Here is a 13,798-nt window from a genome sequence, read left to right as displayed (position 1 = left end):
AAAAAAACAACAACACCTTTTTGACCCTTTCACTTATAGTGGTCACTACAGAGGATAGCTATTCAAAGGCTGTTTTCTTGTATTTGTGTCAGTGTTGATGGTATACTTGGAAATACCAAATTCATAAGTCAAAACATATGTTGTCCACCTAAATGGATGTAAAAGAAACTCTCTGAAAAGTACATGTTAAAAAATGAAGTTCAAAAATAGTTTTGTCATGCCTAAAGATGAATAAAAAAAAATACTTAAGAAAAAAATCCTGCTTGAGGTTGTCATAATTCATGCATGAAAGGGTTAAAGACCTTCAAAAAGCTCAAGACTAGTTTGAAGAATGAAAATATACAATAAACTATCTCCTTGGAAGCAAAACATAAAGAAATGAGGGGTTGTTCAAGACTGTTGCACAGTGCAATATATATTGATGAGGGCAAACATCGCTCTTCTGGCTGCTGGTCCTGTGAAAGACTGACCAGTGACTTTAATCCTACTGAAGGCTTTGATCCACATGAGCAGCAACTGGATTAGTTGACCTTAAGTGGCAGCAAGTACATTTCACCAACTTTAAGTTTAAACACAAGAAAAGCAAATTTCTAATGCCTCACCACTACTGAAATACAGCTAAAACAATGTCAGAAATTAATGGATAAAGAAACTAACAATTGGATTTTTAAGAAGCATTTAAAAAAACAAAGTTGTGGTTTTAAAAATATATTTTGGTCGTTCTATATGATCCAAGTGAAACAATCCAGTGAAATGTCATGGTGAAATAAGTAGGTGGTCAAACTGGCACAGTACCGCATATGGGCATCATTATAAAAACCCACAATCCAAGTGTGGGCTTCAGGGAGGTGATTACTGATAGCAGAAAGCATCAGTATTGCCTCAGAATCAATGCTGCAGCTTTCTTTCTAGTAGTGTGATGGAGGAAACACAGTTTGCTCTTACAGGCTACAGATAGAGAAACTCAATACGGCCACAGGATGACCCAAGACTTGTCACCTCTTTAAAATCAAGTAAATACGGCTCTTTCTTTTCAGCTGTTTGGAATTCTGGTGGCCTTGTGAAAGTAATGGGGCCTGGCACCATTACCAGCATACTATATTTACCCTAGGGTGACTTGACTATGACCAAATCACAGATGGCTTTTAAGTGAAATTTTCTGTTTGTTAAAGTTGCAATACAAGTTGAAACTCCTTCACTGAAGACTGGACAACTATTACGGATTTGTGCATATTTGAAATCAATAAAATCAGACAACCACAGTGTCTTCCAGAGCCAGCTTCACTTTGATAGTGTTGCTTTAGAACCAGAAGTGGTCAGAGTTGCACTGAGATCAGGAATCTGCATAAACTGGATGACAAACTGTCATCTGAGCAGTGTGAAGCAACAGGAGGAAGAGCAGAATGGACGATGGTTCTAAATAAAAACAACCACAGGGGACACTGTAAGGAGTGAATTTCTCCCATAAAAATCCCATCTCTATGATCAGTTTCCCAAAAGTAATGAAATGGCCATGTGTGGCCACAGCCAAGACACTTTAAGACACTTTCTGTCTGTCTCTGCACTCTTGACTTGATTCCAAGCCAGAGAATCTGGTGAATCTAAGGCAAAGTGATCCCTGTAGAAGCAGCGTGACCATCTGCTAGACAGCTAAAGACCAGCATCATTACTATGTATAGGGCCCTGTCCTGTAGCAGGAGGAGGTAAATGAGGGTTGGGTGGCTGATTCCTCAGCTTTCAAGTGTAGAGCGGGAACTTGACCCTGCCCACACCGAAACCAACCCCACCCGTCCTCTGAATCCTGTGAGTTTGACACATCTCCAATCTAAAGAATACAAAATCGTTTCTTACACTGGTTAGAGATTTCCTTGTATGACCACTGGAACTGTGTTGACTCTCTATCAGACTTGCAGCATTTCCTACACTCTTTTTCTTCTTCTACTTCAATAACTGAACAGCCAGCCTGGCTCAACAGACAGCAACAGGTGGGCGTGTGTGCGCTGCCTGATGCATCCACCAACTGACACCCGAGAACTCCCCAATGCTCCAGCATGCCAAATAAACTCCCACAACTCGCCCGGCGCTGCCACCAATGTGAACTTGAGAAAAGGTGAATCTGTTCAATCCCTCAGTGTTTCTATTTTGATATGCAGGCTTTGCACACGTTCAGTGGAGATCAACACAGACAGGCTTTGGTGGTTAGAAATGTAAGGAAATCAAGGAAATCCCAGCACATTCGTCTCCTTGTTCACACTGCCTCAGTGGGTAGTCTGTCAAAATTGCCCTGTCTGCTCGGGAGTCATGTTTCTCATAAATGTCAGGCAGGGTGCTAAGTACAGATTGAGCTACGAGTTTTCAGTGAAGCTTAGCTAACAACATGGAGAGCAAAGCAGAAACAGTGTAGATGTGTGAGAACTACAACCTGATAAGCTAGATATACATTGATGTTGATGCCCATCTGATATGGATCTGATATCTAAGTTTCTGATATGGAAAAACAAGATTTTTTCATAAACAACTGCTTTTCAGATCTAAAAGTTTCATTCATTCATGACTGATCAGTCAACTCCAAGAACTTCACTATAAGTGAGGATATTTTTCACAATCTCACAACCTTATGTTAATTTTTTTATAACCTTGAAGAGCCTTGGGTAAAAAGAAAATGATAAGAGAAAAGCCTGACAGACTGTAGTAGCAGTGAGAAATAGTACTTGAAGAAGACAGGAGTACTGAAAACCTGATAAATTAGTAATCTGACATTTTACTGTAGCTTTATGAGCATTTTTCAAAAGCCAAGATGCCCCTGAAGGTAGAAATAATCTTCTGCACTGAATGAGAGCTAATGACCCAAGTCAAAGACTCAGTGTTTCTGGTTAATGGGCGAGGTACGTCAGATTAGGCCACAGCCTGTTTTCTGCTCTGCCTCAATTTTTGTTTGAGACAAACTGAACTTTAGCAGAACAGTCAGCTGCAATGTTATATCTGTAGCTTCTCAGTCTTTAGTTGGTCTATCTTAAGGAATAAATGATGAATTGAAGCCCAATTCATTCTTGACTGTCTTGATACTTAAGGTAAAAAAAAAATCTTTAAAATTATATAAATGCTCAAATTACAGTACGCCCAACTCAAACAAAGCAAAAACAAAGCAAAAACAAAAAAACATGATGGTATAACACCATTCACACCTGAAAAGCTATTTGGCTTTAAGATTCATGAAATCGCTCCATCCTTGAATCTCACACAAGTATAAAACCTGGAATCCAGTTATTGATTTGATCTTACATTTATTTAATCTTTATTCTTGTCATGCAAAACATACTCATTACAATTAAGGTGTTTTGTTAAAAAACAAAACAAAAGACGAATAAATGACAGCATTGTCCAAGAAGGAGAAAGATGTCCTTTCATTCCAGATGTTTAATCTTCCACAGAAGTCCACAGCACTCCCTCCTGGAATAACAATTCATCATCTATACAAGTCTGTGTGTGAGCAGCAGTAGCTGTTACACTCCGTCAGTCAATGTTTTGAGTCATTAACAACAAAAGCTAGCCTCCCTTCTCCCTTTACTTATAAATCTCTTAACAAAACACACATTCAGCCTCAGAGTACAAACAAAAATCATTCAGCATAAAAAAAGTACAGAATAATTTATAGTCGCTGAGCAGTAAATTATTAGCTATGTAAATTATTAACATTTCATATTGACAGAAAGCATAACGTGTTTTTCCTAAATATAAGGGAGAAACATTGACCTTTGCAGTCATGCTTCCTGTGTAGTCACTTACTGCTCCAGCCCTCCTGTCAATTCTCAGTCATCTTGTTGTTCGACAGGCAAGTCCTGCTGTAACTCGTCTAATTTCACTTCTCTTGACAATGTGTAGCGGGGCCCTGAACGCAGTCGGTTTTGATTTAACTCTAAGTTTCACCTTTTTCTCCTCTACCATCTACTGGTCTATAAAAAAAAAACCCAAAAAAAACCCCTGAAATTCTCACACTCGACAAATGTGTTGTTTTTCATTTATATTTAACTTTTGTTACAGGTAGCAGCTATTTTTAAGAAAAGCTGGTCAAGATGGGGTTTCACTTTTACAGCCCGACACAACATTAGGAAAGAGTTATACTGCACAATAACGAGTCCCAAAGTACAGAAACAAAAATCAGCAAAAACAACCAATCAGCATTCAACTTACTCAAGATAGTTTCCAATTCAATTATACCAGTTTTTAAATAAAATAAAATAAATTTAAATTCTCTTCATAGAAAGCCCAGGTCATTTTTTTAAATTCTTGAATGCATAAGTGCCATATTGGATGTAATTATATAGTTACTTTCAGCTGTTCCCTTATCACAAGGGGTCCACAGCAGGCAGCTCCGCATGTTTGACTCGACAGATGTTTTAGACCAGAGGCCCTTCCTGATGCAAACAAAAACAAAAAGATTTGTTCCCCCTCCGCAGGAACCTTTTGTTTGCCAATCAAATGTGTAAACCGCGATGAGTATGAGTCATATACAAGATATGAATCAATCTGCCTGTAATAATCTGCTTTAGATCCTCTACCTTTAAGGCAACCCTCTCATTAAGCCAACTTTCTTCTGATTGGCTGTCTCTCACAAACCGAGGGTTTAAACAGCAGCTGGGTGGAGCAGCTGTTTACACAGCCAAAGCTGTGTGCCTGAGGTGATGATACGATAGCCACTTTCACTAACATGATATAGTAACAGGAGTATAAAAAGCAAAGTCTGAAGCTTGAGTGCTCTATCCATTTTTGGTGTTTTTACATATAATGCTGAGCTTATTGTTTTAAATCTATAATAGTATTCATAGCTGTGAAAAAGAGAAGAAAAACATTATAGTTTATCTGTCAAACACTTCAAGTGGCTGAAGGTGAAAACTTTCCCCCATCTCTCTCTTTCCACTAGAGAAACAACGGATCTGTCTGGATTTAAGACATGACTGGAAGATTAATTTTAATCGCTTCTATAATATCGCTTTTACACTCAGTAAACTACAGAGGAAACTGAAGCACTTTTGTAAAATAATACTCAATTAAACTCATTTAAGCTTCTGTCATTTGTAGAAAACAATGAAACGCTGATGTCATGTATAATCAATGCATCATTTATTTTGTTCTTGTTGTCGTCATCTATAATTACTGCCATGGGGATTTTCATAAAAAAATTTAAAAAAAAAAAACTAACCCTTAAGAAAATATCACAAAATATAGTTTGAACTTATCTGACAGTCTTGGAGAATCCTTGAGGAAAGTCTTTTTTTTTTTTTTTTTTAAATGAAACATGTCTTCAGCACATGTTTAAAAACAAAAAAACAAAACAGGAATCTCGCAGGCCTCAGGAGCTACACACCGATTTGTCATTGAAGATGCATTTTATATTGTACAGTCACTGTCACGCTTAACTTGGATATATATTAAAGTCTTTTATATGTGTAGGTGTTCATATGCAAGTTTGTGTGAATACCTGAGATAACATCATGGCTCAAAATGAATAATGCACCACACATCTAAGCTCTATATTTAAAAAAAAAAAAAGAAAAAAGAAAGAAATAAAATTCTGCATTCAGGTAGGTTTTGCCCAGCGGTACACTGCCATGGATCACAGACCCCAAGATTTATATGGTGTCCTCATAACAAATTGGATTTTCTTGGCTTAGTTTGTATGCATATTGCTTTAGAGCAGCTTCAAATAATAGAGGCCACCATGCGTGCAAGGCCGAGACGTCCACCTCAGCAGATGCGCTGAAAAATCGCGCGCGGGGGGGGGGCTTGAGATGGAACTGGGGAGTCTCTCGGTCTATCATCCTGTCTGATGAGATAGAGTGGACACAGGCAAAGTGTAGTGGGTTGTGAGAAGATTGTGTATGTGTGTGATCGTGAACTGAGAACCAGAGAGGAAGAGAATTGCAGATATCAGGTAAAGAGAAGACTTTCACCTGAGACTGACTTCAGCCTTCTTTTATCCCTCTAAGCACTCAGCTCCTAGCCTATAGCATCAGGTGTATTAGTCCACATGCTGTCAGCGCTGAGTGTGTCAAATTTGATGCAAATTTTAGCTCTGATGCTACTGTAGCCTCACACATGTTCGGGCAAATACAGCTTCTTCAGAACACATTTCACAAAGGTCAAATTTTAATTCCTCTGACAGACTGGACAGCTGTGGCTCAATAGAAGACGTGACAGGATAAAATCATTGAGCATTTAAGTGTTTTGCCATAGATCAGTAGCAGTCTGAGACAAGGTAAACCTCCCTCCGCACAAAGGCTAGACATGAATTCCAAATCCATCCTGATGTCATTTCTACACTGCACCCGTCATGGCTGGATGCACACAACAAATAGAAGTTCACTGAAAAACCGATGACGAGAGAATTACTAGCGACATGACAAACATAATAATTATTTCTAAAACAGTGGAACATCTAAAAATGCTATTAAATGGTGGGATCAGTAATGTAAACAATACTTCTATTTCTGTTTATTTAAAATGCCGTGGAAATGAGTCCTTGAACTTTATTATTACTGTAAAATGCAACTAAAACAGTCACTGTATGAAGTGTTCTTGTAGGTTCTTGTAGTTTGGAGAAAAAAGAAAAAAAACAAAACAGAAAATACACTCCTGAAGCCTTAATTAATCCTCTTTTACTTTTTGAAAGGTAAAAAAAATGCTAACTGGCTCCTGTAGGAAACACCATTGTGGCCAAAGATGTAACAAAAAGCTAAACTGTGCTGCGCTTAACTGAAAATGAACTACGTGACCTAAGAGACACTTAAACTTTAAGAGGCTCGGTGCCTGCACCTTTTGCTGTCCTCTGTTGATTAATGAAGGCAATTATTTAGGTTGAGAGTCCGCTCACGCTGCTGCGCCTACTGGGATTCGCATGCTGACTCTACCTGGACCCCCACAGCAACTTGCTGCACAACGTCTGAAGCTGAAACTGAACTGTCTATCCAAGACACAGACTACATTTGCTTGGATTCCTGGTTGGGATATGAAACTCAAGGCATGTAGGTTGAAATTATGTTGCTCTATAAAGTGACTTTAGAGATAATTATTGATTATGACTGCATAACGTTTGCTCATTTAACTGGTTACATCTTATGGGGACAGCAGTTTTGTGGGATAGCAAAACAAGGCATAGCTGTGTTAAAAACAAAAACAAAATATGAAACTTTTATATGCAGCTTTTTGGGAATGAACACTTACATAAGGTCTCCAGGTGAAGGCATACCCAAAAGCCTCACACTGGGTTAAGAGACAAGAGCCTTTCCCTCCCTCCTTCATGTTTTATGGGCATTACATAAGCTGTTCAACACTAGTTAAAATGGCTGGAAACTGAATAATGAGAAGATTAGGTATCACTAGCTTTAGCAAACAGAAGAACAATGAAAGACAGACATTTTCCTGCTAATGCAACTCCACATGAGCTTATATCTATATCATCTTGTGTGACCAATTCATTTATTGTTCAGTTAAACAGCCCTAGTTTTGCATGTAGAAATCTAAAGCATGGAGAAGAGTTAGTGCACGACCATTACATCAAGGTTGTGTAAATGACGAGGATGGCAGCAGCCTCGCTGTCCTTCAGTTCTGATGACTGTAAAGAACTGGACCTGCCAGAGAACACGCCGTTGCTTTGCCATCACAGCGTGTTCAATCAATACAGAGGAAATCCTTCTTATTCAATTTAGATCAAGCTCAGGGAGGTTCACCTGAGGCTACAGGACAACACTCCATATCTTATTAGAGAGACAAACTTTGCAAGGGCGCCAACTAGTGCAACATGGAACATGCTCCATCCTTCAATCAGGCTGCAGTGCCACTTATTCTGTTGTGTATGAGTAGACAGACCTGTTATATTTCTTTGAAGCCCGCTTGAAGTGGATAGTTCATGCATTGTAGTGCTTTGTCTCTATGGACACATCCCGAGCGGTCACAAAAAATTGGCAGGCACACAGATGTCTGCATGAAGTCTTGCTCTCACACGCTCAGTGGATCCTTGCAGAATCATGATATGGAAATTTTAACATGCCCATTACTTTCCAGTATTGCTGGCTATGCTAGATTTAGTCGTCTGCTATAAATGCAAAGCTGCCTCTGTGAAATTATTCATTATTAGTTATGGGGACAAGCAAGACAGAATATGTGGTCTCATTTTTCTCCAGTTTAGTTTGTGAGTAGCTCGAAATCAGCGTTGAACGGCATTACACTTCATTTACTGTCAGATATGGAAGCCATGCAGGACCATAATAAACAAAAAAAGAAAATGACATGCCACACCTGTATTTCCACATTTACGTGTGTTATTTAGAAAAAAAAGAAAGAAAATGCAATAATCGCCATTATTCTGTATCCATATTACATGAAACAGGAGAAGCTGTTTACACTTTATTTTCAAATAGTTTTAGAAACGATATTCAAATATTAAAATGGAAAGTTAAATGGTATACATACACACAATGCAATTTATTAAACATTCAGCAAGCATTTCCATAGTGAAACAGTTAGAAACTGCATCTGCTTGCAAAAAAGGTGAATGAAATTGCACCATTGTATTTTAATTTCTTTTTAAATTGACAAAACATCTGAATATTTCCCAAAGTATGGCAGCTTATAACTTCAAAGATTATACCTTTTTAACTTTAAGATACATAAAATATTCATAAAGAGGTGTGAAAATTAAACACGCAAATTATATTGTTGCATTTTCATCTTTGCTGAGCACTAAAATGACATTTTCAAGAATACAGGATTTAATTTTAACATTGCCTGAAACGGATTTTCATATTCAAATGCCTAACCTTAAAGAGTCGATGCAAAACCACTCTAGAAAAAAAAAAAGAATAAATGTTATGTGCACTCTACCCCACTCATTAAGCACCACAAACAGTTACCCTTACTCTACATGAAGAGATCCTCCGAGATGTAATCTGGTAATTATTTACTCACTTTAAGTTGGATTAAACCTAGTTTTAGACTATTTTTCCCCTTTGAGGAATTTAGCTTTAAGTCTTGGACTAAGATCAGTGCATATTTTCTGCAAACCTACTCAAAATGTTTCAACCAGCACCTACCAACACGTTTGATTTGAAACCTGAAAGAACAGTGACACTGTCCATTACTTTGACACACTAAGCTTCAGAAATAGCTGTATATTACTATGTGGTTTAAGCATTTGATTTCTAAATGCTACTTTATCCCCATAAAAATGGTGTTAAAGTGCCATTGGTGTTGTGCGTCTCCGGCTGAAGCACTGCCCCTGGTGTGGTTTAGTTTAGTGCCAGGCGAGCAAAGCTATATATGCTGTGGAAGCATCATCTTTAAAAAGGCTAAATTTAAACCCCTCGAGTCCTCGCCTTGGTATGCAGAAGGCTGCCAGAACAACATAAACTCCAAATAAGCCCAGAGGAGCTACTGGTGGACTGCAAGCCTTGAACACCTGGCTTAAAAAGTGCAACAGCAGCTCACCTGGACAACACAGGTTTTATTATTTATTTATTTTTAAAGTGTGTATAGTGCAAACATACCAATAATACTTCTACAAAGAAAGCCGCAGCTGAACAGGTTAAACCCAACCCAACTGATACTGTAGCTATTCCTGTCAAGCTTTCTCATGTGACACTGCTGCATTTTACAGAGATAATGTTGGAAATTTTAATCAGATTGGAAGCAAAACAAACCAGGCTTCTTGTTTTCAGCCACTGGCTGAACAAATAATGTTCTCTGGCAGATTTTGTTGTTTAATTATTCCAACTTATTTATTTTTCAGGCAAAAACTCCACTAAATGTTCTTACGGTAGTATGAATTTGAAGACTATAAACATGATTGTGGTAAAAGACCCAGGAAAAAAAGGAACCTACTTTTATTAGACCTGGGTCATTATTCTTTCATCCTAAAACACATCCTTAATTTATCAAGCTTGCATACTTACTATGTTTTTAAAACTATGGCTTTTAGGAGAATGATTAGCTTATAATGTGTCTGGTCATTTACTACAAACACTGCTTGTAACTCTCTCTGCTCTCAGGAGAAACGAAATGCATAAATCATTGCCTAAATACTCCTTTTTTGTATTTCCAGTGGCCAGAGTTTAATAATGATTAACTGACATATGTTAACAGAGGAGTGCCAATGAATAAACCTTAATCCGATCCAAGTCATGAACTCAATGACTTTTATTCTAAATGAAACGCTCAAAGAAAGCCTGGTCTTAATCAATGAATGCTTCATTTCATTGTATCATAAGGTGGAGTATTAATCATCTCCCTGAATCAAAGCAGAGAGTAAGCTTCGGTGGTACAATATTAAGTTTCAGAAGCAACTGCTGTCTTCACCTTTGACAGAGAAACTCTCATGACTGCCAGCTTTCTCAAAGTTACACATCAGCAGCGTTGATGCTTAAAGCAAATCACAATGTCTGGGCCTCTGTTACCATCTGACAAGATGAATCCAAAGCTGGATACTTTGCACATTTGGCCATTTAATTACATTGTTTTTTATGTTTTGTTTTTCCTTAAAATAGCAGCTGCAATTACCAAATATTTGGTCGGGTAATTATTTTCCTTCCATATCCATAACAAAAGCCATACTACAATGTCACTTGTTGGCAACAATCATTTAAAAACTTTTGACCGCTACCTTCACAAAAGACACACCACTTGTGCAAAGGCTTATCCCTAAATGTTCAACAGTTTGTAATGGGGTGTATTTCAATTAGCGCTCTTATTTTAAGGCTTCCTGTGGGGGCACGTTTCTCTCACCACAGAGGTTTGATAACAAGGCCCCCCCCTCTCACAAATCGCTGTTGTCATCAAATAACTGGGATGCCATTGTGACAGTAGAATCTGAGAGGCATGTGTCAGCATATCACAGGCTTCACAAATAGTGGGAGCTGTTAAGAACAAGGTCCTGCCTACTGCTCACAATCAGACAGACCTCTGACATATAGATCAGAGGTAATTTATATATCACCATCTCTGGGGCATCGAACTTAAACACTTAAACTCAATGTGACTTCAAAGATCTTACTAGCTATGGAAGCTGCATAATCCAAATATTTGTGGCTCTGGATGAAGTCTCAAAACAAGCCCTCAGTTTCAGCACAATCCTTGACTGTCTAGATTCTAAAAGATCCAAAGAGGGTCTAATGAAAATGACTACAAGTTCCTTCTTTGAAAATAAGAGTCTAGAGGTGTGAGTGATTATTATAGCGGCTAAACTTCCTGGATAGATGCAGTTATAACCAATTTGTCTCCAACAACACATCTAACATTATGGAAGAATTATATTACAATGGCTGGAGGGGTATTTCTACAGAGGCTTCACTTTCTCTGACATCCTGTTGCTTTCCTTTAATTTGTGTATAAAATTAAAATCTATCAGCAGACGTCTGAAACTTGCCTGACTTATGAAATACGTCACAGCTAACAAGCATTAACTTGCTAAATATAGCAGCTCATTCTGCAATTCACTGCAACTTTGATGTCAATCTACGAATTATTAACAGTGACGAATTACAGAAGAATGGAAATCAGTGGCTGCTTGAGCAAAAACCCATGTACTGTAAATCACTTTGGTACCACTTCAAAAACAGTTAATTTTTATGTCAAGTAAGAGTATTTCTGATCTTTATAATCTCATTAAATTTCTCATTTAGACAACAGATTAACAATAACTAGAAATTTGGCCAATTACAATATATCCAACAACTGAAAAACTCTTTCCAATGTGCAAATCAGCAAAAAGTCATCTAAATGCCTCCTGAGATTCAAACATAAATAAAAAATAAAGCTTCATAAAGAAGTATAAAAAAAATTGTAGCCATCGCTTCTGTCCATGTTGTGGGAGTCATATTATTGCTCACGCAACACCAGGGTCACAAAGCTTCAACAGATAATAAGAATACGAGCGCGGTCAAACCGCTACGATAGCTTTTCCCACCACACCAACATACAAGCTGTCATATCATTTACAAGGATATCTGCTGTGCATAACCACGCAGAGCAGCTACACCGTAAGCAATCTGCGTCAAACAACTAAAATAGTAATCGCAGAGGGTGGATTGCGTGTGAGCACAACTTATTGAAACTCTTCTCCCCCAGGCAAAAGAATATAACCATACAAAGTCAAAACAGCAGCGACTGATTTTGTGTGCGTTGGGCGAGGGGGGGTGGGCAATGTTTCTCGAGAAATCCAAAAAGGGATGATGGATGGATGCAAATGAGCAGGGAATGCGTTATTAAACGACATGATGGTGTTCACCTTTTTTTTTCGCCCTTGCACCTGCAGACGGGTCTCATTGGGATTCGCCTCATAAAGAGTCACGTCGACAGGTGCGCCGTGGCCGCGGGGTGCAGCGTGCAACCTGCGGCAACTTCCACAATCATTAATCATGCATATGCGAAAGCAAAGTTAACCACCGGCAATGCGTTAACAAAAACTTCCCCGATAATTCCCCTCGTATAAGAGATTTCTTTAATTCACGAGCCGTCTGCTGCCTCTGAATGCGTTAATTGGCGACAGGAGACTGTGAAGTGTATGATGTGAATTGGTTCTATCTGTCCGCACCGAGGAAATTTTCTTTACTTACAGTTCTCAAGAACTGGATCTCATCTTCCCCTTCTCCGCCCTCAGCCATGGCTGTGAAGGAGCCTGCTTAGACTCTGGAAGCCACCACTGACTGCTGGCAGAAACGCGATGCTGTGGCTCTCAAGCCGATATTAGCAGAGAGCACATCCACAGCCATATAGGGCAGCCCGGCCGAGCCCCCCTCCACTCCTCTCCTTCCTACTCCTCATCCACTCTTCCTCCTCCTTTCCCTCCCCTCTCCGCGCCCCGACGCCTAGCAGCAGCAGTGCGGATCAGCGGACGGACGGGGCATCAGGGGACGAGCTCCCGGTGGTGATGATGATGATGGCAGCTGATGCTCTGGTGCGTACGAGGATGGGTCCTTGTGCTAAAATAGTATTACTTTTAAAATGTTTGCGGTTTGGTCTCACTCCCTGTCTGATAATGACGCATGCTGGTCTTGACTGGCAGCAGTGGAGCTGAATGCAAAGTTCTGAACGTCCCCGTCTCTCTGTCTGCACCCCCATCCTCCCCCCGTCTCCGACACTTAGCAGTTTTTTCAAAAATCTGGAGACTGGTGTAAATTTAGTTTCGAGAAATGCTCTGCAATGTATAACTTAAAAGTGTAAAAAAGTATAAAGAAAATATAAAGTTATGTTTTCACAACGTGGAATCAGTGTAGAGACTTTAAAAAAAACTTTTTTTACTTGTTTCAGCACAATATATATATATATTGTGCTTAAATGTAGTCAGGTTTTCAGAAAGAAATATCAAATTCGGTTATAACATATTTATTGCATAAAAGTTGTCTGGGTGTGAAATATTTCACTCACAGTATAACTTGATGCAGTGCAGATTAAATGCAAAAAAAAATAAAAATCAAATAACTTGATATAAAAATTAAGGATTACTGCTCGTGATTCAAAATATTGTGCATGACCAAACTGGTATCTAACTGGGATTTGACTTCGAAGCATTTAACATCCGTCTCTATGCTAAGTAAAGCATTTACAGCATTAGTCAGGTGTCAGTCATGTGGGTTTGGAAAAAAAAAACCTGATCATGAGAAAACGCACTCCACATCATGTCAAGACATGACTGACATCTAGTGGTCATCTTGTGAGGTCCCGGTACATTTTATCACGCATGATCTGTTTAGTTGTTTTCACATTATGGCCACAACAAAAGAATAAATGTCAGTATCATCCAGGAAAT

General features: G+C 38.8%; 1 protein-coding gene across 4 annotated transcripts in view; it reads right to left on the bottom strand.

Moving 5' to 3' along the window:
- The window catches only part of ryr3 (ryanodine receptor 3), a 110,954-nt gene extending 98,157 nt beyond the window's left edge, over window positions 1-12,797 (bottom strand). For all 4 annotated transcript variants that reach the window (XM_013911887.1, XM_013911888.1, XM_013911889.1 and 1 more), the window contains exon 1: window positions 12,606-12,797. In XM_013911887.1, coding sequence (XP_013767341.1) covers window positions 12,606-12,653 — 48 coding nt within the window. In that variant the 5' untranslated portion in view covers window positions 12,654-12,797. The remainder of the gene's footprint in view (window positions 1-12,605) is intronic.
- Window positions 12,798-13,798: the final 1,001 nt, after the last annotated feature.

Source organism: Pundamilia nyererei, unplaced genomic scaffold, assembly GCF_000239375.1.
Source record: "Pundamilia nyererei isolate P.nyererei 1_Seehausen unplaced genomic scaffold, PunNye1.0 scaffold00074, whole genome shotgun sequence".
In the NCBI taxonomy this organism is placed as follows: Eukaryota; Metazoa; Chordata; class Actinopteri; order Cichliformes; family Cichlidae; genus Pundamilia; species Pundamilia nyererei.
The sequence above is the reverse complement of the archived record's forward strand: the minus strand, read 5'-3'. Positions and strand labels throughout refer to the sequence as shown.